The 24957-nt window shown below is 40.8% G+C and overlaps 1 protein-coding gene across 1 annotated transcript in view; it reads left to right on the forward strand.

The window, feature by feature from the left end:
- Nucleotides 1-24957, forward strand: part of thsd7ab (thrombospondin, type I, domain containing 7Ab) — a 214462-nt gene extending 189505 nt beyond the window's left edge. The window contains exons 26-31 of the mRNA XM_087848450.1: nt 5580-5753; nt 10163-10261; nt 12412-12494; nt 14798-15011; nt 18203-18290; nt 22972-24957. Coding sequence (XP_087704576.1) covers nt 5580-5753; nt 10163-10261; nt 12412-12494; nt 14798-15011; nt 18203-18290; nt 22972-23062 — 749 coding nt within the window. The 3' untranslated portion in view covers nt 23063-24957. The remainder of the gene's footprint in view (nt 1-5579; nt 5754-10162; nt 10262-12411; nt 12495-14797; nt 15012-18202; nt 18291-22971) is intronic.

Here is a 24957-nt window from a genome sequence, read left to right on the forward strand (position 1 = left end):
AAGTTCGGCCATCCGGGAGGGGCTCAGAGTAGAGCCGCTGCTTCTCCACATCGAAAGGAGCCAGCTGAGGTGGTTTGGGCATCTGGTAAGGATGCCCCCTGGGCGCCTCCTGGGTGAGGTGTTCCAGGCATGTCCCACCGGGAGGAGGCCCCGGGGCAGACCCAGGACACGCTGGAGAGATTATATCTCTCGGCTGGCCTAGGAACGCCTTGGTGTTCCCCCGGATGAGCTGGAGGAGGTGGCTGGGGAGAGGGAGGTCTGGGCCTCTTTGCTTAGGCTGCTGCCCCCGCGACCCGGCCCCGGATAAAGCGGATGAAGATGGATGGATGGATGGAAGGTAGGGCCAGGTTTCACAATGAGCTCACCCGAAACCCTGGCTGATTGGGACCCACACCCGCTTTCACACCTTGGCTCAGGCGATTAGAGGATCATCAGGGGGTCCTTTTGTCCCTCTGTGGGGGGAAACTCCCACTAGGTTTATATCTGGGATCTCCACCATTTGACCTTAGAACTGATGAAGCTTCTCGGATGAGAGATGTAACGTCTTCAAGCAACTTAAAGAAGTCCAGACGCTTTTCTTTGCAAGCTCCTTTGACTACTGTATGTGTACAGTACCGGTTAATTTAAAATCACTTTGTTTAAATTTGATTTAAATTAGGTCCAGTGGCAAAGTTGTTCTGATAGAGCACAGAAAAGACACACTGGGTATTTTGAAGTCGAGTAGCTTGCTTTCCCTTCCCTCTCCTTTATAACGTATACACCGCTCTGCATGTTTAAAGAATTTTATCACTTGGGCTTAAATACCCATAAACTAGGAGCTTTGCTGTTGTGACACACTTGTCACAATAAAGTATCCATAAAAGGGAAAAGTTGCCCATGTTTCTTAATAGAGATCAACCTTTATTAACATTTAGGTGTGTTGGTGTTAACGGTTACATTATTAATCAGCAATAAATCCAGTCTCGTACACATTTTGCTATGTTAGGAAACAAAACTTTGTCCCAAATATGTTATCTGTTAGAAAAAAATCCAAATATGTGATCTAATTTTTGCAGTATGGAAATAAACTGATAAATTCTAAACACATGGGCCGCCTAATAGCCTTGCGAGCAGTCTGAGAACACAGCTTTAGGGTGTATACAGCACATAAACACTTCTGCAGAGTGTTGTTTTAAAAGCCAAGATTGGGTATCCCAGGCCTCACCAGTGGTGGGTCCTTTCCTGCTGCACTAGAAGCGCTTTTCCTGGAAGTAAATAGAAGTGGGTATTTAACATAAGCAGCAGTAACCATTTGTCTACAAAAGGAGTCATCAAAACAAAGTGTAAGACAACAGACAAATAGTTTCTGGCAAAACTTTACTTACTTCCAAGGTGCAGGAAGTAAATAAAAGTCTGAAGAGGTATTTTTTTCTACTACAGAAACTAGAAAAATGCAGACAAAACCACAACAACAAAGCGAAGGTGCTGGGTTGAAAACAATAGGGGGGGGAATCAACAGCTCACGCACTGCAGGGCACAAGCTGTGCTTATTTATTGCACCATAAATAAAAGTGTAATATTTCGAGTATACCTATTTGTACGTCCTCCGTTTCTCGCTTTGCATTTTAAAGCAACGGCGAGTAAATGTAATGTGTGAGCTGGCTGCTTCGCTGCCTTTTGTGCTTCTGCTGTAATTTACAATGTCAGCAGCCACACCAGCATAGCAATGTCACGAAAACCTAAATTTAGTGCTACTATTTATTACATTTACACAAAGAAGTGAAGGTTAGAAAGTTTGATTATACCGAACTCTCCTTGACGTGATTTGCACATTTCAGTTTTGTGGCACTTCTGTTTCATGCGTCACAGGTGAAAGCACAGCAACAAAAGAAAAAAAACACCTGGTTATAGCTCCTCCGGCGAGCCCCCCTGTCTCCTCAGTCTTCTCACTGAGACCGAGATAGATTTCCAGGTCAGGGCAGGAGGACGGAGGAGATGAGGAGGCACAAAAGGAAAAAAAAACACCAACTCAGATGAAATGCTAATCCTGTCTAGTCACATGGTTATTGTTTCTAATTTGAACATGAGGATTGAGATGTAACCAAATCTGCCTCTACATCTTCAAACAGTTATGTCTGTCATTACAGTTAAAAAAATATCTGTATACCAATAAAATTAAAAAAGGGGGCGGGTTTCTTATAGTTTTCTACCTTTTAAATAGTTTTTTGTAATATTTTTGTGAGGGTTACGAGCTGAAACATATTTTTCAAGCAATAAAACCGTTCTATATAAAGCGCCTGTTGCTGGATATTTTTGACCTCTGAGGAGAAAAGCCTTCACAGGAGCCTGTTGACCACTCTCTGACTGACAGCTGATGTCTCGGCACCGCAGCACAAAAACAGCAGAATGTCAGCTTAGGGCCAAAGATGTCACCCCTCACTGTAAGAAAAAAAAATCTCACAGATGGGATTATCACTTCAAAAGCTTGAGTCTGATCAGTTGTTTTGAGGATTGGTGATGGAGGCTTGTCAGATGCTGGGTTTGATGTAGCTTTGCAACGTGGAGCAAAGCAGACAGGTGTGCTCTGCCCAGCAGCTGCTGGACTCCATCTGTCCATCAGGTCTGCAGGTTCAACAGTTTGCTGTCCCTCCCACGTCCACAGCAGTGCTCTTCATTTTGTGAAGCTGCAGTCTTCATATCGCGCTGCACGCAGAAGTGAACAGGAGCATTTCTTTTGGCTAAATAGGGCAAATCTACAACATTTCAATAAGAAGAGATGAGAAACCGAAGCCCCAATTTACGATTGAGCCAGATAACAGGAGTGTATTCTCACATGGTGCAGCTTAAACATAAATCTGTTATTTTCAGTGTCAGCAGTCCCTGAAGGGGGGATTATTGTTCCTCATGTCTGCCAAGAGACAAAATACAAACGTGGAGTTCATTTCCAAAGTGCTGTGTGTCTATTTTGGCTCGTCGTTGATCATTCATCATTCAATATCTCTACAATACAGTGGAAGAAACATGCAGCCCTTGTTTCAACCCATGACTAATTTTAAAGTATCTCCGTTTGAATTAATTTTATACTCTAAGTGTGGTGTGTGTTTCTCGCTAGTGGGATTTTTTTTTCCATTTGGGGAGGGGGAAAAAGCACTCATCAGATGGCTGCTGGTCCCTGAGATGGAAAACACTGAGAAACGGTGCCCTAGATAACAAGTCAGTCCAGCCTCTTTTGCCAAACTGCAGGAGCACTGAAGTATCAAACAGCAATCAAAAGCACAGCCTGTTTTCTGTTCAGGGAGGTACTGTAGTGTGATTTGGGAGGAAATTCAAGGACTTGCTTGTGCAAGACCCAGACTGGCATGGGAATCTAAGCAGGTTGCATCTCCACAGTCACAAATACACACACTTTCGTGCACTGCAACCTTTGACCCACGTTCTGTTTCACCCCCACTGTTTGATAAGCTGCAGTTGTCAACTATGATCAAAACCAAGCCACCCTGCATCTCAAACTCGCGCCTTCCTTCTCACTAAACTCTTCAAAGCATCTTGACTGCCATATGATATATTTAAATATATATATACATATTCTATATGCATCCTAGCAGCACACATCTCACCCAGATCATCCAGAGATAAATAGCTAAAGCGTCGCTTCCGTGCTGCCAGAGAGAAGGATCAGATTTCTGCTGCAGACACGCACACTTAAGCTGCAATGCAGATATTTTTCTATAGCGTTTACAGTCAAAATAAGTTGTGGTTCAATAAGAGAGTTAAGATAAAAACTAAAGTAATAGTAAACATTTAATGAAAGACAAAACACTGGAGTGAGGAGTGAAGTCTGGAGCTGAAGTTTGAGATATTACTGATCCTGTCCGCCTCAGCCTGAGGCAGGTCGAGGGCCCAGATAGCAAAAACACGGTAACCTTTTAGTCTCTTCACTCAAAATATACAAAAAGGGCCATCTGCCTGAGGATGTGACCCTGCACGTGGCCTTACAGGAAAAAAAACAATTCGAGATTTGGCTCAAGGTCATAACTTGCAATACTGCACAGGTCATTTGGCAGTTACTTAAAAAAAATCCACATAACAGAGATGAGCTGCCAGATGGAAGTAGTTTCTCTGCACTGGTTTAATTTTTTGGACTGTGCATAAGGGATGGGGATGGTTTCCAGATCAAAGATGATGATGAGATCCAGTGAGGCCCTTAAACCAGAATTACCTTTAATTACCAGCAGGGGGCGCCTCTTGTGGTCGCGAAAAGTTCAATTTATCATAAAAGCACAAAAAAAAAAACACTTCTTGCCAAAACGAATGATGTCATAGACTGTGACATCATTTACATTTGGTTAGACACTGAGATGGGAAAGGTAGCCCCAGGTCGTTCTCCAGAGTCTTCACTTTATTTATTACATCTCCCACCCCATGCAGGAGGCTCTGACAGCACTGAGCAGCTCCTTCAGTGGGAGACTGCGGCACCCACGGTGTGGGACGGAGAGATTTCGTAGGTCTTTCCTCCCCACTGCTGTCAGACTCCAGAACAAAGACTTTAACTGATCAAACACACACATCCACAAATGTGCAATAACACTAATGTGCAATAATCTTTTCTGGCATCGTTGTATTTTTACTCAGTTGTATATAGCATTTGCATTCTATTGTATATTTTATTCTATTTTATTCTACTGTATATAGTATTTCATTCTATTCTGTACAGTTGTGTACTGTATTTATTCTTATTGTATTCTAATTTTTGCTTCATAACTTTTGCACTGTCCACTTCTTGCTGTGACAAAACAAATTTCCCACGTGTGGGACTAATAAAGATTATCTTATCTTATCTTACATAGCCTAAAATGCCATGGATGCAAATTACCACTTGACTGGTCAGCAGTAAATAAATGTAACCTTGTAATTCAGATTTTTATCTGTTAATCGCAGCACGGTGGCACGGTGGTTAGCACTGTTGCTGCACAGCAAGAAGGTCCTGAGTTCAATTCCACCATCAGGCCGGGGTCTTTCTGTGTGGAGTTTGCATGTTCTCCCCGTGTTTGTGTGGGTTCCCTCCGGGTACTCCGGCTTCCTCCCACCGTGCAAAGACATGCAGCTTGTGGGGATAGGTTAATTGGATAATCCAAATTGCCACTAGGTGTGAATGTGTGAGTGAATGTGAGTGCGAATGGTTGTCTGTCCCTGTGTGTTGGCCCTGCGACAGACTGGCGACCTGTCCAGGGTGTACCCCGCCTCTCGCCCTATGACAGCTGGGATAGGCTCCAGCGACCCTGAAAAGGATAAGCGGAAGCGAATGGATGGATCTGTTAATCTGAATTTATTTTCACAGATGAAGAATGATGTAATGATGATATTACTCTGTGTGTTTAGGTAGTTTTCTAACTCTAAAATGTGCCAGAAATGTACATCAGAGAATAAAAACACAAGCAGTACAAGTTAATTGTTTTTTAAGGGAAGTGGGAATTCTTTTTATTTCTGATGAATCATTGCTTGTTTTAATAATCTGTTAATTAAATGGAGTCTAAGGTGAATTCCTTTTAAAGCGAAGCAGTCACAGGAAAGCGACACGTGTCGTCTGTTCTTTGCTGCAGGTGAATGCTACCTGATGGAGTGGTCAGACTGGAGCTCGTGCGTCAACATCTGCGCCAAAGAGGCCGGCGTCGACTTCGCCTCGGTTCAGGTCCGCTCACGAGCCGTGCTGGCCCAGGAGCCTGAAAACCTGCAGCTCTGTCCTGACCAGGAGTGGGAGTCTCAGCCCTGCACAGGTGGAGAACACTTTGAAAAACATGACGGCTTCAACCTCTCCTGGCCAGAAAGTTTGACAAATTAACAGAAGCAAAGTCTATTTGAACAGTGAACTTTCTATGAATACAAATTAGCTTGCTGCAGCCCAGCAGCTCCAAACTTTGACGCATTTATTCCTTCTATTTATCCGCATATTCGTAATATTTACGGTGAGGGTAAACTGAAGTCAGTCTCGGGGTGTGATTGGTTGAAGGCAGTGGAGAGCACGTCAGTGCATCAGAGGGTTAACGCAAAAAGACACTTACTTTCAGAGTCATACCCGCAGGCTGTTTAGGCTTCTATCTCTCTGCATTTGGACTGTCAGAGGAAAGAAACCTACTGAACAACAACATGCTGACATTGTGGGAAAGACAGATCTGACACAGGAGTCACATAGATTTTCCTCCCTGGGAGGCATCAGTGCTAACCAGTGGGCTGCTTCCCTATCATGCCCGATACACAATCGAGAAGAAAAAGACACTAACTGCTATTGTTTGTCTTTCCCATTATGCCGGGTCAATTGTTGCTCTCCCAGATGGGATTCCTCGAGTCAGATTTTCAAACGTTTGAAACCCAGATGCTCGTTTACAGTAGTGATCTCTGCGATTCCCTCTGCTGCATTAATCACCCATTAGACCCAGCGTTGTGAATCACTACGACAAAACTCAACACACAGTGTACTGTAATTCCCCCTTACATCCCTCGTTACTGTACACAGCCCCACAGCAGTCTTCGCTAGCATGACCTGGTTTCACAGCTTCACTCAAGGCACGGGGGGAGGAGTGGCCCAGCCAAGACTAGTGGAGGCGGAGGAGGATGAGAGAGTGGAGGCAGGGAAGGAGAAGGCGGTGATGGAGAAAGAGAGGCTGGGGATGGAGGGACAGGAAGGTTTGATGTGAGGCTCCAGGCTTGAGAAAAACAAAAACAACACTGTTGTTCTGCTGTTAAAGTCGTTCTGTTTTACAGTAATTCTTACTGTGCTTCGTGTCTCCAGTATACGCAGAATGACGGAATGACCAGCACTTTTACTTCAATGCAATAATCACAATCATTTGAAGAACAAAAGCAACAAAGCTGCTGACTGCTTTTCAGCAGCTCCAGAGACATAAAAGCAAAACCTTAATGAAACACGAGTCCCTCCATTTGTAGGCATTTAAATTTGAAATTTGCAACTTGAATCTGAATTTATAAGAAGGTAAAAATCAGACATTTATTCTCCAGGAAACCAGAAACATGTGAGACTCATCGACACGTTCATTATGTTCAAAACTATTAGAAGGATTTTCTTCAGTAGATTTATTGATCACTCATCAAAGGGCATTCTCATCTCGCAAAATTCACTTTTGGCTGTAGCTCAAGAATTCATCATCTCATTAAGCTGGTAAAATTTTGCAATAAAGAGATCGTTTGTTCATTTTGGGCATGTTAGTTTAATAGGTGATTCTAAATTGGCTGCAATGCCAATGCCTGGCTTTATATCTCTGGTATTCTTAGTGTACCAGAGATAGAAAGTATCTGTATCCATGATGGACCAGCGACCTGTCCAGAGTGCAACCTTCTTCCAAAGTGGCAGGGATAGACTCAGGCTCACCGTGATCCTAGCTGGATAAGCGGTTATGGATGGATAAATAGGCAACAATGATGTTGGGTGCTCACTGTGCACACTGTGGTGATATAGATTTGTTTTGTGCTGCCTGATTGAACACGTGTATAAGGGATTTTGTGGCCATTCCAGCTTATTTGCAGAAACATCCATATTTGCAACATTTTTCTGCTTAAGCATCCAAACAAACATTTTTTATGTTTGTTAAATCCCACAAAGTCCTCATTACAAGTTTAACTTTGGACACGTTTAAAAGTTTAAAATCTCAGTAAGTAAATAGAGTACATGATGGGTTTAAGACACCTACGAGCATTTTTAGACACGTTATACTTTATTTCAGTGCTATAGTGCTCTATCACCACCAGCTGATTGGTTCAGTTTGTACATCAAAAACTGCTGAGGTCCATTAACCCTTTCAAACCGGTCAGAGCGGGCACGCTCCGTTTTGCGTAACTATTTTTAAATCCCGGTAGCTCTGCAACCACGTAAGAAACCGGAGTTGTACTTACATCTTAAGCCATCAGCTTGTCCTCGGTCACAGTTTCCTTCCACATAAAGCTTTGCAAACGCTGCATAAAAAGCACATGCAGCAACAAAAACATAATATTCCAGAAACACGCTTTGCCGATCCAATCAGCTGTTCATAACACTTCCTAGTCCATCAGCGCGAACTATCGCATGTCCGCCATGACCTGCCCGAAACCGAAAGTGACGTCATTTTCGCGGAAATGTAGTTTTTTACCATCAGGGCCTCATGAGCCTTTACTGGTGTTTTTAAAAGTTATGTTTGACTTTATGACTTTCTGTGTCGTTTCTGGGATGCTTAGGACTCATATTGCACTGCTGGAAATAGTTTATTTTGATGCATATGCTGCTTTTTTGCAAATTTGCACTATAATATTTATTTTCGTTTTTCCTGCAGTGTATAGAAATTAGTGTATTTCAAAAATAAAACTATGAAGACACTCAAAATAAATTTCCTGTGGTGGGAAACTATTTTGTGCAACTTTTTTGTATTTACAGTTTTGAGGGATAAGCCTCTTAAATTTCTCTAACTACAAATATATGTTAAAAAACAAAAACGATTTTCAATTTTTTTGTAGTTTATTGCACTTTTTTGCAATTTATGTAATTACTATGCACTTAATGCATATATATTATTAGAATTTGGGCTGTAATGGTTGTATTGATGTATAGCAAATTGAAATGCTCCCAAAAATGACTCTACAACATGTAAAAATATAATATAAGCTCTGGCGGACTTGGTTCTATGGTAGGTCTTAAAGGGTTAAGGGAACATTTGGGTTCAAATATCCTCACATGTGCCAAAGTTAATCCTGCACACCTAAATGTTATCTCATTATAAAATGTGTTATTTGCAAAGCTATAATTATATCACTAAAGATAAAACAAAGTAACAAATTCTACCATTAGCAATAATTAGTGTAAAATATTCATCCATTTTTTGTTCTGCTTTTCCAATTCGGGCTAGCAGAGGTGTGCTGGAGTCTATCATTTCATTATTAGAAGTAAAAAAAAGTTCTATGAACACAAAAATCCATTTATTAAAAATGAATGCTGGTTTAAAAGTGTTACTAGAGTTTATACGGCCCACAACCAGCAAGCTTGAAAGATGCTTTTGTAGTTAAGACATTTGCACTGCACACCAAAGAGCCTGATTCAAGAGTGGGAGGAGACCACAAACCCAGTTTCAGGATGTCACAAGAAGGTACTCCAAGTGATGTCCCCGACCCTGAATAAGTGGGAGGGTGTAAATCTGTGCCAAATCAAATATGTGGATCTATCTGCTTTAGTGACCTGCTGGGAATTAAGGGAGCAGCCGAAAGCACGCCCCAGCAAACCTGAATGACATTAACTTCCCCTCTTATTAGTGACCATGGTGCTGTGATTTTGCCAGGTATAGACAGCACCTCGCTTAGCGGCTTAGCAGCCACTGTAGAGTGAATGTGTGCAATTGGCACAGTTTGATATGAAAGTTTAAAAAGCTTGAATGTAATTACTCTTCTTTTCAGTTAATATGGCTGAAAATCATCCATCGCCTTTCTCAGTTCTTACAGATATTCTCATATCTGGGACTACTACTGACATTATTTCTGCCTCCAGAAAAAAAAGGATGAAAAAAAACTTCTGCGCTTCTCCTGAGAAATGTTTCTGTGTTAGTACAACTCCAGTCTGCTCATAAAAGATGGTGGGAAGTGCCAGCCGAAGTGAGTGATTCAATGATAACTTAACACGTGTGAAAAATGACTTCAGCTCTAGCGGAGCAAGGAAGAAAGAGAGAAATGAGAAGAGTAAAGTACATAAAAGGTGAAGTCCTCTCAGCCGCAGAGGATTCATCCTGTACGGCGGCAGATAGAGGCGTACCACTGACGGGAGCAGCGATACTGTACCCACGTCTGTGGAGAATAGCTCTGTCTTTTGTTCAAGGTTAAATTGTTCATTTACTCCCGCTGAATTGGCTGGACTGATGATTGGTTACACAGGACTCCGCAGGGAAATACAGTCATTTACTGCACTGATGGAGATATTGATAAAGTCATAATAGCACTGATAAAAAGTCATTAAGCAAAAGCTCTTACTGAAGATTAAAACATTGAACTGGACCCTTTTGAGACGACACGGTCATATTATGTGTCAGCAGCCTATTATACAACCACAACTTAGCAGCTGCTTTATTAATCTGGTGTCTCTCATGATTAATGGTCACCACTGCCTGACTCAGTACAGCCTTCACAGTTGTTGACTGTTTTTGTGTTTTGCTTTCAGGAGGTGAATGTTTCGACTACAAATGGTTCAGCAGCATTGGCCCAAATTCCACCCGGCCGTTGATCTGGTGTCAGCGCTCAGATGGACTCAATGTCACTGGTAAGGAACTCCAAAAAAGCTGCTCCAAACATTTGTTTCACACAGTTGCTTCTGCTGTCTGTGAGCGCAGCAGCAAATACCCCCACCCGCTGTTTGAACCCCATTTTTTAAAGGGGGCAGACAATCAGAAGAAAGCTGACTGAGGGAGAGGAGCGAAAACAGCTTGTTTTAGAAATAATAACAAACCGCACAGATTTAGCTGACCTGGTGGGCTTTGGAGGACTGTTTAGGAGTTGCAACCTCAAAAGTGTGCTCACCTTTGGATTAAATGAGAACATTAAAGTTTTGATTTTTGCTTAAGATGAAAGAAAAAAAGAGCGAATGCAAAATTCAAATGGCCAAAATAATACAAAGGTTTGTTTTGTTTTAGCAGAAGATTTGACATTTCTGATGAGCAGACCGATCACATGATTGACTTCATTCAACAAGCTCAGTTATGCTAGGACTGAGATTGAGGAATTTTGAAACATTAGTAAATATTAGTGTCAGGGCTCTGTGTGCGGGCAGGTGGAGATGTGGATCCAAGTGCAGGACTCTGAGACGGAAATATAACTGAAAACCACAGCTTTATTGCTGGCACCGACAAAACAGAAACCAAACAGGAAAACACTAACTGGAACACACAGGCAGGATCTGAGGGTACGACGCGACACCGAGCACAGGAAAACACAGGGCTTAAATACACAGGGTAGTAATGAGGGAATGGGCAACAGGAGGGAGACACAGCTAGGAGAGATCAGAGCTAACGAGACGGGGGGGACCAAGCTGCACACACTAACAAGACAAAGACTTTCACAATAAAACAGGAAACATGAATCACAACTCAGAGACACGGACTCAACACAGAGAGACAGAAAACGACACATGGAACTGAACTATACATGAATACAATTCCTAAAACATGGATAACAGAAACATGAAACTCTAATAATAATCATCACAACCACAACAAGAGAACAAGAAACAATCCATGATGCAAAAATAAACCAAAACATAATAAACTCAAAATACTGGGTCCAACAGACCCAGAACCGTGACAATTAGTATGTTTTTCAAATCGTTCACTGAGGTAGACGAGGCTGCTGAGGTTGTTAGTCTCAACAGAGAAGCACATCTGTGTATCATCAGCGTAGCAGTGACAAGTAGATGGCTTTGAAGCTCTTTGAAGCAGTATGGGAGAGATAAGCATTATTATGACCATTATACAGACAGTCATGTAAAAAAATGTTCTAGTATAAAATACAAATATGGATGGAGTGGGGGGTAAAAAGCATAATTGCTCTACTTTGAGTCTGGAGGTCTGCAGCAGAGTTGCTGAAGGTTCAATTGCCCCTTTTTTTTTGTCATATTTTTTCACCATTTGACTTTTTGGAGTCTCTGCAACTAATGATCACATTTATAATTATTTGTTCTGATGATTTTATTATCAAGTGTTTTTTTTATCCCATAAAACTTAAAAAAATAAATAAAAAACTAACTGCAACTTCTCAATACCCATGTTGTTATATTATACATACTTCCTGGATGTGTTCTTATTAAATGACACAACTGATTAGAATTGTTTCAACTTCACGTCTATAAATAAAATGAAAAAACACATTAAAATTACATTATGTTTGAGCTTAAGAAATCAAACTGTTGTCAAGGACTTGCAAGTACGCTTTAGTCTTCTTTAAAGGGGTCTCGAGCTAGAAAAGATCAGAAAACACTGTCCTACAGGAGTGTGAATAATAAATAGAGCAGCTGAATTTTTCTTTAAAGTGAGAAACTGGAGGTTGCAGCCGCTCTTAAGCTCAACTGTAAGCCTAAACCATTGGTGGCAATTTTATGTAGGAGGTAAAATTTACACAAAATGTCAGAAATATAACTGAAGGAAAAAAAAAAAACCTAGGCGCTTATTTCTATATTGATCTAAGGTGGTGGGCGATGGCAAGCCGGTACAGCTTTTCATCTCCGTTTAACACATCAACACATAAAATTGTTTTTAAAATAAACCTGGAAACATTGGATTTACTGAGTTATTATTGCAGATGAAAGTACATGCTGTGAAATAACCCCAAGTGTTACGTTCTAAACGTGGAGACGAAGCGATTATGCTCGTGTGATCGTATTAAAATGTACTCAATCTCATGCTGGTGTCTCTTTCACAGGAGGTTGTCCTCCAATGAACCCTCCAGAGGACAACAGCTCCTGTGACCCGCCCTGCCTCATGCCAAAGTCTTTCTGCAGCGAGGTGAGTGGATTTTGTCCTCATATCACAATAAACTCAAAAATAAAAGATCAATTTTCCTAAACCCTAAAGCACAGCTTTCCTGGATGAATGGTAGTCTGTGCAAACACTGTGACACACTGAATTAAATTTGAATGCAGCAGGGAATAAAATGATAGCAGCAGGAAGATGTAAAACCCATTGCTCCACTGTGTAATTCAACTACACTTCATCAAAATCATGTAAAGTTTTTGTCTCACAGACACGGCAGCTGGCAAATCACAGAGTGATCTATTTTCCAGGCTTGAATAGCTTTTAGAAACAACTCTTGACCTAGCAATGAAGACAGGTTACCAGCTGTAGTAGCTCGTACAGCCAGCCGCCTTACGTAACCGCTGAATAATCAGGTCAAAACGATCGGATGAGAAGCAGGGTCAGGACTTCTGAGGTCACCCATTCAATCCCCAGACGAGGGTGAAAAAAACTGCGCTCACACAGTTTATTAGGTACACTCAGCTAAAACCTAATGCAGTGTAAGACAACAGTCGTACAGTAAATCCTCTCTTCATCGTGGTAGTAATGTTCAGTTGTGCAGACAGGTGTTTATGGTCACTCTGAAGGTTTGTTGTGCTGTGGGAATGGATTACATAACACTGATGGGTGTTTCTTATATTTTTGTAACCCTGTTAATATGAGTGAGGGCATACTAAATACCAAAAACACCTCTGTGTGTGGAGAAGGCAGTTCAGTGGTGTCACAAACTGCAGCGTCCAAGACGACGATGAAATTACACCTCGACAAATATCTGACTAGCCAAGTGAAAGACTGTGTTCACACTAGGCTTGGTTGCCTTGTGCCCCGTCCCCACTTTCCTGCTGGCCTGCGCTCACACTGCGCTTAACGATCCGAGTCCTGAGTACAGTCTGTCTAAGCATCTCAAACGTTGTGATTTTTATGTGGCCACACTGGAGCGAATTTCACAGAGCCTGCAGTTGTTGAGAAATCATCGGACTTCCACACTTGGCTGACCGCACTAGGTGTGCAAGTGTCTGACCTCACTGTGACCTGGCCCACCTCTTCAAACCAGCCAGGCTACAGTCCCGTACGCACCAGTTACACCAGTCAAATAAACTGGACTTTGAGGGTCGAACATAGTCAAGAACATACCCAGTTTGATGCCATACATATCAGAAAACAGTCCAGTTTAAGCAAAATCTAATGGCAGTTAAACTTTGTCTGTACACAAATCACGTGTATATTTAAGAGGAATTAATCACAGCTTATTTCAAATGCCACTGTGCATAACACTGCACATGCATGACGTTAGCTACACCTGGCAACGTAACCTAACATTAGCAGTGACGACAGCAGCCTTCTTTCCTTCCACGCGTCCATGCACAATGCATCTATGCATTGCCAGTTTAGTCAGCACAGCTCATATACAAATGCTCATTGTTGACATTATAATACTATAGAGCTCTGCAGGTTTTCTCTTTCTCTACTTTGTGTGCATTAATAAAAAACATGAATAATTAACAGAGTAGTATTTCTGTTGCTGACAAGTGAGGGCAGCAACATTTAATTGTCTAGTTGGCGAATCATCCACATCCACAGTACAAGTTTTGTTAATTTACCACATTTAAAAAGCCTTTGAGCAAGGCATTAAAATAGTGTTTATTGAACCTTCTGACATTTTGAATTAAATATTAATTTGCATGTGAGATTCTTAATTGTTGTCATATTTGCTACATCTTTTAAATTATTGCTTAAAAATGAATTGTGCAATTTATTGAGGTTTTTCAGGGGAGGGGGATTAGCACTGATGATGTAGAAGCTCTCAAAAAGTAATGCATCAAATATGACACACTTGGATTTAAGGGGTTAATGCCCAACCTGGGGTCATACATGTGACTGTAAGTGTTTCGGTGAACATACAGCAGGTGACTCTGAGTGCAAAGCAATGCTTAAATGGCCCTCAAACTGCAGCACAGACTATTATTGTTCCTGCTGAATTGGAAACAGGCATTAGCAGAAAATACGGTATATGGGAATGAGGCTACGGCAAGTCACAAACAGCTCTGAAATGGTTGCTTTTATCTTGATTGACTGTAAATGAATGAGAAATGTCAACACGTGGTGGCCTCAGTGCAGCAGTTAAACCCGTCTTCAAACAGTAACAGGTCGGCCATGCTGCCATACCAGCCAGGACTCTTCTGAACACTCCTCATGAATTAATTCACTTTCAGGTTAGCTTGTTTAACATCCCTCCAAGCACTGTACTGTCACTCCAGCTTAAATCATATATGAATCTGCGCTGCCCCCTGCAGGCTGGTATTTGCATGTGCGAGGAAGGCTTCACAGAAGTGCTGTCATCCACTGGGCAGCTGGACCAGTGTGCCCCCATCCCCATCCTGGAGATCCCCACAGCAGGGGACAAAAAAGGGGATGTGAAGACCAGTCGTGCCATTAACCCCACACTGCCCACCACCATCCAGCCCGGACGCAACGGGCGAACTTGGTACCTGCAGCCCTATGGACCAGGTCAGACCATCACACACTCATCACACCTTATGCAGATTCATATCACTGTTTACCAAACTACAGGTTATCGTCAGTGTTAACAAACATCACAAATGCAAGGAGAATACAATTGTTTTGCTGCTGTCAAGTGAAAACCTTTAAAAGGCATCTCCAATGCTCATTTGCACCTCTATACTGTATTTCTTGGACTCTACTAGAGTAATTTTGTATGTTTCACAGGTCAAAATGATCCGTATTTATCTTATACATGGCCTCTGTCTAGCCCCTCAGTTCATCCGCCGTCTTAAAACAACCTTTCTGGTTCCTGTTTTTAGGCCACCTGCACTTTCAGCCAGTTTTCGTCTGATTGACGGCTTCTCACAAACAGCAGATGTATGAGGCTGCTGTGCTCACAGCCAGAGCTGGTTTTAATAATGAAAACTCCCCCCATCTTTGACATGCAGTGATATGACAGAAAATAAGAAAAACCATAACAGCACCCCCATTTAATCTTTAAAATGCCATGTGTTGGGGAACTACTTAAAGTGCTGCTTTACAAGCTTTTCTTTCCACAGAAAAGTGAATGTAGGCACAACTATTGCATCCTTTCCAAAGCAAGCCTTTGCTTACAGTGATGGTAGACATGTATCTGTAAAGTAAAGAATGTGCAGAGAATAATAAAAACTCCTCCGTTTCAAGTTTCTGTTAGCGTGGCTGAAGGGAAAAGATTTCCGAGTCCAGTGTCTGACTTTTTCCAACCTACAGAGCTCCACATAATCCTTGCAGTGAAGTTAAGACATAAAGCTGAGAGGTTTTCACATGACAACAGCGGGACGTGCTTTACTTTCAGTATGTTTGGGCGGATTTAGTGTTGACAGTGCTGAATTAATGTTAGCTTGTACTTGCAGCTTTGTATGAAATAAACCCAACATATGTAATATCACACGAGTCCTTTTGGATGCACTGATGACGCTTTCCTACCTGCTCTTGACTTCCGCTACATTAACGTTTGAGAGCGGCGTCTGCACGGAGCGTTGTGACTGATGATGCATGCGAGAACCATTTAGGATGCGAGAGCACAGAACAGATTGAGTTAAAGTGTCTCAGGAGCAAACACTTCCACATCCACAAACCATCACTTACAGTAACTTTTGCATTGTTTATCTTCCATATGCTTGCTTGTTTTGCAATACAATGCTTGCTGTTATACTTCACTACAGTAAGATATAAATAAAGATGCAACTAGATTATATAGCTTGTGATTTGCACTGTGATCAGGTCAACTTTGGGAACAAGAGAAAAGCAATCGGGCATGTTTGAGAAATCGACACTTCAATATTTTCTGCAAGTGCCGCATGCTTACTGAGTACACACAGAGTACTTACAGGGTACTAATGACATTGCATAAACACGACTGTAAGCTGGAAAAAGAAAAACAGATGATGGGTACGTGTTTGACAGTCATAATGCCCCACGGCGTCACTGATTTGTCCTGTATGTGCCAGCTTCGGTTTTCTGGTCTGACGTCAGAGTTGTGCTCGTCTAAGGAGCTCGGAAAGAAAACGACTGGGGTTCTTTAAGTTTTAACAAAACGTAATCTGACAAAATATCTATTATTCTAAATGAAATGACTAAACTGGCTGAAAATATTTTCTTACAGTGCTGAGATTTATTTTGGCTCCAGCTCTGTTTAAGACATGGTCTCTATAAAGGAAAAATTCAGATTTCATTTAATATTTCAGTCTATTTGAGTCCATTTCTACCCCGTGTAGAGTTAGTAAATTACCACTCCATTATTTCTGACACATTCTACTAATTACAAAAAAAATAAGAAACAACATGTTTACATGACAGTAGTTTGGGAAATGGACACTAGTACACTTTGCAGTCTGTAAGCAATGATCACAGATCACTTGTGTGAAATCAGCGGCTGGCCCATTTAACCGTCAGGCTCTGGCACTTCGCTGCCCATCTGACAAAAGCTGCTGCACCCTGAGAAAATACACAGAGCACCGTTTATGGATAACAACATGCTCCGCTGGTTTCTCATTCCCGGTATTTTTTGCCTCTTCCACTATGCCCCCAGTTAAGTACCTGACTCTCAGGATATTACACTGTAAACCACAAGCTATGTGATTTATTTATTTATTGATATTAGAGGGATGCACTGATCCAATACTTGAATCGGATGTTATATCAGTCCTAATTCATCCTAATTCAAAAAGCAGGATCGGGTATTGTTGACAGTGGGCCAGTCTGTTCAATAATTCTATGTTTGTCTGCGATTACTACAGCACACATCAGCAGCTGTTAGCAGGAGAGCTACAACAGTAACAGCAAAGCATCACCAGTTTAGACATATTTCACCTCAAACTGTGGTTGAGTGATTTGACACGACTGAAAAGCTCCAACATCGACAGTGCTTTCTGTATCACCTTCTCATTGGCAGCCTTTTATTATTAATACAATAATCTAACACAGTGTGGTAAAGCAGATTATTATTATTTCACGTGTTAAGGAGGAAAGGCTGAGATGGTTTGGACATGTGCAGAGGAGGGATAGTTGATATACTGGACAAAAGATTTTGAAGATAGAGCTGCCGGGCAGGAGGAGAAAAGGAAGAACATAGAGAAGATTCATGGATGTAGTGAGAGAGGAGACGCAGGGCTGCTGTGACAGAAAAGGATGCGAAGGAGAGAGCGAGATGGAGACAGATGAGCCGTTGTGGAGACCTCTAAAGGAAGCAGCAAAAAGAAGTGGCAGTTGTCAGCTTTACTCCACTCAGGATGCTCGTGTTTGTATGAGAGGTGATGCACTCACATCAGAGCTGGAAAGCAGAAGCTGGTGCAGCTGTAAATCACAGTAATGACGCTCACGGCGAGCTGAAGGGAGACTAGTGCATGATGAATAAAAATATTATTTTTTTATTTAGGCTATTAAATTAAATTAAATTCCCTTACGCATAAAAGAATGAGTCCAAGTCTCTTCCTTAGAGTGAGGAATATAGCTTATTAATTTGTCACAGGATCAATACTGTTTTGGCAGATACTCTGAGCCAGTGTCTCTCTATCATATTGGAACTGGAAAAAGTTGGATCAGTGTGTCCCTAACTGTTATAAAGTACTGCAGAAATCTTCACAGAGTCCTTTTAATGGCTTCTGGTTCCATGTCAAAGTGTAAACAGACAAACTGACGAGCTTCCTCCTCCACAGATGGGAAGCTGAAGATGTGGGTGTATGGTGTAGCAGCTGGAGCCTTTGTGCTCCTCATATTCATAGTGTCTATGATATACCTAGCTTGGTGAGTTGATGAGTTTAATCTCCCCTATAATCATCCTCCTCATCCTCATTCATGAAACTATTAACATTTTTCACCCCCCACCCACTCTGAGTTCAAGCGTCCCCTCCCTCACATCATTCCTGTTTTGGGTTTTTTTTGTCTTTACTTATTTTGCTTGCTTCATGCCCTTCCCATGTGAGAGCAGCAGCTACTGTGCTATGGTGCATCGCTCACTTAAGGCCCAAGAGTCTGATGCCAATGGGACGGCAGTGTGGATGGGCCAAAATGCACACGAGATGACTTACACCTGCCCTGATTGCCAAGACCTAGCTCAAAGCAGCAGCAGCTAAAGAGGATGTGGAGGGTTCGCCCCCACCCCGACACACCCTTCAGTATAAGTACCTGCAAGTCCCTGAGCTTTCCCTGTGACCTTTGTCAAGGTGTCACATGTCCTGCCTGACTGGCTCAGTGAAGGTGCTGGTCCAGGTGAGGGCAAACCACCCAGAATATGTTTCTCTCAGTTCTCGTAGAGATCTTTTAGCGCTCTTAGACAAACTGATGTTAAGTCACCCTGACCTTTTCTCTACCCACCGCCTCATTTTAATTATAATCACACACTCCAAGTAAATCTACACACATCACAAAGCCAATTTATAATTACAGCTGATTGCAAACCATAGTGTTTCTCTAAAAGATACATGACAGAGTGATGTCAACCATTTGTTTAGGACAAGAAAGAGTCCACGAAACATTGGTGTTTGATGACAGGTTACCCTGTTGTATGCTGTAAAGTAAGCCTACTATCGCCATATGACATCACTTTTTAGTAACAAAGAACGTAACATCTGTAACAACATAATGACTTCCTGTTAAATGATGACGTTTATACTTATCAGGTCCAGCTAATCTCTAATAGCGAGATATTAAACATGAATCCCAAAAGACAGCTCGAGAGTAAAGAGGTTGAATAAGAACTTGAAACCACTTCTGTGTCTGTACTCAACAAAAAGTAAGAGCCAGCAGGCAGTCAGCTTACACTGAAAAACTGCAGAGAAAAGGTCAGCTCTGACCAAAGTTCAAAATTACAGCTACCACCCACAGACTTGGTGTAGACGGACGTAGCTTGTAGGTCAAATAAGTGAAGTGATGGTGTAAGTGCCTTAAGCCTGCGTTCTTTTTTAACAGCTAGCAGGAGGCGACTCCTCTGATTGTACAAAGAGACAAACTGAAACTTTTTGGGAGAAAAACCTTTCGCTCTGTTCTTATATGACCTCGAAAAACACTCGTTTTTTGTTCTAAGGCTCCAGATTCAAGTCTTAGTGAATACAATAGGATGCTTATTTTGGAAAGTCAAAAATAGAGTTTTAAAACACCAAGATGGCAACATTAAAAACACTCAGTTCAACTGTTCACATCAGGGTTTCAATAAAGAAGAAAAGCGTTACAGCGGCTACATTCACGCGACGTAAGCCACGATTGTTACAGTCACCATTGTTACTAAACTCAACTGAAAGTAGTCGTGAAAAACATTTTACTCAGCTTAAATAAATAATAACATCTGCATTAATGCTATGTTTATGAGACTGGGATGTCCATATGGCTGTATTGTGCTTTTCTGAACTCATTTTAAATCTGACCCAGACAATAAAGTTACTGTAAAAACTAAAATAAGGGCTCAAAAAGTAAAAAAACAAAACAAAACCCAACTTCAAATAAAAACATGGACAAAAATATAGATAATTTTCTTAATACACAGTTAGGTTTAAATCCCTACCTGTTTCATAAGCTTGTTACATGTTTGTATGAAAAACTGAACACTTCAACTAGTAAAAATATTTGATTCCTCACAGAAATACAGGAAATTAGAAATTTCCTGTAGGGTAAATTTATTCAGCAGTCTCCGCACTGCTGAATAAATGCAGTTATTTTACAGCTGATTTGTTTTAGGACAAAGTTATTCATGCATATCATAAACTCAACTTAGAGAGATTGTGTTCATCACAAAACTGTGATGTATATAAAAAAAACAAAACGTTTTATTTAGTGGGATGTGTGAATACTTGTTAGCAGAGCGGAAAAAAGTTAAAAATTAAAAAAGTTACACTTCAAATGTTTAAAAAATGACATTAAAAATAACATTGCTTCAGTGGACATGTTCTTCACCATCATATACTTTCATCATACTTCTCAGAGCTCGTGTAAAATTATTTTTCTCTCATTTAATTTTTTTTTAAACGAGGGTTAATGTGTGGGAATAATCATCTTGTTTAAACTCCAAGCAGAATATGAGCAGACTGAGATGATGACATTAAAGAGACATTTAAGTATTAACTTCAGGCAAGGTTTAAATCAGGTTTAGATCTCCACGAGGCTGAAGTGCTTTAATAAGACGATGTCACGCTGCCCTCTTGTGGCCAAAGATGGAACCATAGTAACACATGCCCTTTATTTCCTTCCCAATCAACTATTGTTACAAGATAAACACTCTTTGTTCCTCTGTGTTCCTTTACTTTAAAAGACCATTATCTATAAAGTAGGATAAGAAGATAAGAAGTTCAAATAGCAATCAGTATTTTGTTAAATAAATTTAATATCAACCTTTGGTGCTTTTCTTTGACTCTGACTCTGCTTCGATTTGGCCTAAAACACGCTCTGCGTCACTTTTAACATCAGGAAATTTTAATGAACTTTTTTTTAACCTTCTTACTTTTTATTTTAAATAATCGTTTAACTGAAAAAGATTCTTTGTTATTAAGAACAAACAGCTAGAGCTGTAGTGTGATCACGCATCACTACAGATGAGGTGTTTGATGAACACGTTTTTGCTGCTTGCTTGAACGTTTGCTGTCGTTTACTCTGCAGCGACTTTATCAGCTCTTCATCAGAAAAACTATTCACAGGAAATTCCCTAGAGTGTTCCTCTGATTGTCCTCACCAAATCCAGTGCTTCAGAAAGCATTTCGGTACATGTCTCGTACTCTGGCTTTGGGAGGAAATATTAATTAGACTTTTTCTTCTGGTTAAAACTAGATTAAAAAAAAATCTTAACAATAGAAGTTAAATGATAGAATACACAGCAGAACTAAATATTGGCTTTAATGATTTCAAAAGCCGTTCTCTATGGGATATCAGATGCTTCTGAAAATGTCTAATATTACACACCTCATTACTTTGACACACCCTGATGTTTAAGCAGCACTGACAGCTCAGAGAAAAGCTTTGTGTCTTTGCTTCATCTAGAAGCTTTTTCCCTCTCTGGTAGAAGAGGTCGGGCATGTGATCGTCTCTGCATATTAACTCACTAATAGCTCTTCATGCTTTTAAACTGAGATGTATGAGTCTCATTTCTCACAAAAACAACAACAACAAAAAAAACTGTTTGTGTAAAACCTGTTAACCAGTACAGTGACTGTAGTCTGGGCTCTACAGCTTTTTAGTTTTTAAGGTAACCTGATTCGTAGGGTTTTTTTGTAGCTCTGTCAGAATTTGAATCCCATGAAATATCAGAACCAGTGATGAAATGGTTGAAATACAGAAGCCTAATATGAGGTGCAATCAAATATTGAGTGAGTAGAACCATATTATATAAATAAAACCATACCTGATTTAAACTCTGGACCATTTTTAAATCATCATCGGCCAGTCCTGTTTTGACAACTTAAATTGCTCTTCTGCAATTTTTCACTAGCTTTTTTCAAACTGACCTAAATTTCATTTCAAGGTTCATCAGTAGTAATCTGATCCTGGTCCCCCCCCCCCAAAAAAAAAGCACGAAAGCATTCAAGCAAACCACCTGAGCTGTGATACATGCTATCCTGGGCCAGCATACTGACTATTTTAGCCACAAACATTCACCAACTGCCTTAATCTTATGATTTGGCTCCCGGCCACTCAGTGCTCTTTCTCCAAAAATTAAGGAAATCACAACACTTGCAGAGGTAGCTCAGTAGGTTGAACAGCTCATCTGGTAGATGAGCCGTTCTACCAAAGAGATCAGGCTACTCCATTGGGTGAATGAGGCTTGTAGTAAAATGTGATTTGAGTGCCCAGTTTAATGGTCAGAGTGGGACTTCCAGGGAGTCATCAAAACAAGGCCGTTCCCAAGGAAATTGTCTATATGGGTAAATTAGCCACATTTAATCAGGTGTGGGTCTTTTTTTCTTTATTGATTGTGTTGCAGAACTTTTAGCATTACTTATGTCAGATATCACCATGATTGTCTAAAAAAAAAAAAAAAAAGCACACACACAGTTTAAGTGAAGAAATACTTTTGAACAATTGCTAACGTTTTTATTAAGACTTAAATAATAATTTAATGGTTTTTAGGAAGTCTCGTTGGTTTTGTCATTTTCATGGGATTCAGAACAAAAGAGATCAAGGTTATCGTTACATTAAGTATTGATAATTTATTTGTGGACTAGAGATACTTGAGAAGGTTCACTATCAGCTTAAAACTGGGAACAGCTATTTTTTAGATGATCAAAAAAACCCTAAAACCCCAAAATTAGGAAGCAAAACACAATTCATATGGACATCTTTTGCATTTTTCAAAACACTTTCCCTCCCCTGTTTGTGACATCGTCTCACCTGCATTGTGTGTCTCATAACTGCCATCGCATTTACCCAAACACTTCATGATTAGAGTGACAGCAGAGCTGTGTTTCAAGTGCCACTCTGACCCCGTTTTCATCTTTCCATACAGCAAAAAGCCAAAGAGACCTCAGAGACAGAGACAACAGAATAACCGACTAAAACCTCTGACTCTCGCCTACGACGGGGACACGGACATGTAGTCCTCCACGAGCTGCTTCACCCAGCACTTCACCTGTCACAGAGACCCACTTCATCACGCCATTACAGTGAGCGACATGGATGTTTGCAGCGTGAATGGACACGTCACGGAGCGCAGAAATGACGGGAAATCCTCTTAGCAGAGACACTGGTGGGGTTTAACCATTTCAAGTAGAGCTTCATTCACTCCTCTTTTGTTTTCTCGAATATTTTCTTTTTGCAGAGCTTTTATGACCTCCAGCGTGTTCAAGGAAATGCCTTTTTTTCGCCCCCTACACACCAGTATTTCTGTATTGAAAGACTTGTTTGAGACACTGGAAAAGCTGGGCGCAGAAGACAGAACCAGCTCTCCTGCTGTCTTTGAACATGGCAGCGCAGGCTCCAGCTCTTCCCCCACGCTTTTTCTGCTTGTCCCTAAAAATGCTGAGTAGCTGGAGGCTTAGGATGCTCTGACGGTTCGCACGTTGCCAAAAGTCACCGCAGGGAAGAGGAGGAGGGAGAGGAAAATCTCCATAAAAAGGTTTGGATTCCTTTTTCTCAATCCTCAACTGGGTTTTGACTCAAATCTCTTTTACGGTCTTGAACAAAAGGGAGGCATTACTTCTCTTTCTCTTTTTTTTCCGGCTTGATTCAGAGGCACACAGGCCTGTGTTTGTGGGATAAACCGATCTGTATGATGCTGATGGAGGAGTAGCCTGCAATCAGTTGTTCATGGAAACTACTGCCTGCCTGCCTGCTTGCCTCCACCCTTGCTTTGTTTCAGGCACTACATTGCACTATATTAGTGCAGCATGATATGCACATGTGACTTCTACTTTCTATTGCCATAAAACACTGCCTCTTCCACAGACAAAAAAAAACAAAAACATAAAGCAGAGGAACAGCTTCAGTCAACACGAGAACATTACAAGGGAAGCAACAGCGACAGGAAGGGACATTTAGACGTGTCACGTTCGATAAAACAGGTGTGAATCTCAAGTAAATATATGTATAGATTTTATTTCTCACAAACGTCAGACTTTTTGGTTGTAGTAAAGTCGCTTTTGTGGTTTGTAGATTTCGTCTGGTGTCATCACTTTATTTCTGCCCAGATGCAACTACGATATCAGCAGGTGTTAACTGATCGCCTGCTTTACAAGTTCTTTTTTAAATACTTTTTTTTTTTAACTCTTTACATACAACAGCTCATGTGCAAACACTCAAATTTTGCAGTGAGTAATAAAAAAAAAAATGGACACTGCAAAATTTTAATCATTCATGTCATGCAAATGTCGTTTCTGCCTTACTGACGATAACTGAATACTAACAGTCCTCTAATACAGGTTAATACTTGAATGGGGCAAACGTCGACACTACAGTACGTTTAGACAAAAAAAAAGAAAAACAACAAAATTTTCTTTCGAGGTTAGGTAGATGGATCGAACCAGTTTTTAAACTTTTTCATGTAGTAAGTATTATAGGTGCTCTATTGTTTTCAGTCACACGAAACGAAGACGAAATATTAAAAAGAAAACAATCTGTACAAACAAGTATACAATATGTTAATAATAAGAGAACACGCTTCTGAGTTCAACGTAAAAGCAAAACTGGTGTGGAGAATGTTTACTTCTTTTTGTTGGATTTGTAAATAACAGCGATTTTTTTATTTTTTTGGAGAAAAAAAAATCAAAGTATGTGTACATTTATTTTGTATTGCACAGAAAACGTTTAGTTTGAATATTGCAAAGTGGGTGTATGATATTGCTGATTGTTGTTACCATGATGCAAGTTGTATGTTGTGACAAACAAACAAAAAAGGAAAGCAAAAAGAAGCGGAAAAGTCGGCCATTTTGTACAGGTTGTTTATATGTATGGGAAGAAATACTAAAAATAAATGCGGACACGGTTGTAAACACAC

The sequence above is a fragment of the Neolamprologus brichardi genome, chromosome 11 (assembly GCF_056152115.1).
Source record: "Neolamprologus brichardi isolate AB-2024 chromosome 11, ASM5615211v1, whole genome shotgun sequence".
Lineage (NCBI taxonomy): Eukaryota > Metazoa > Chordata > Actinopteri > Cichliformes > Cichlidae > Neolamprologus > Neolamprologus brichardi.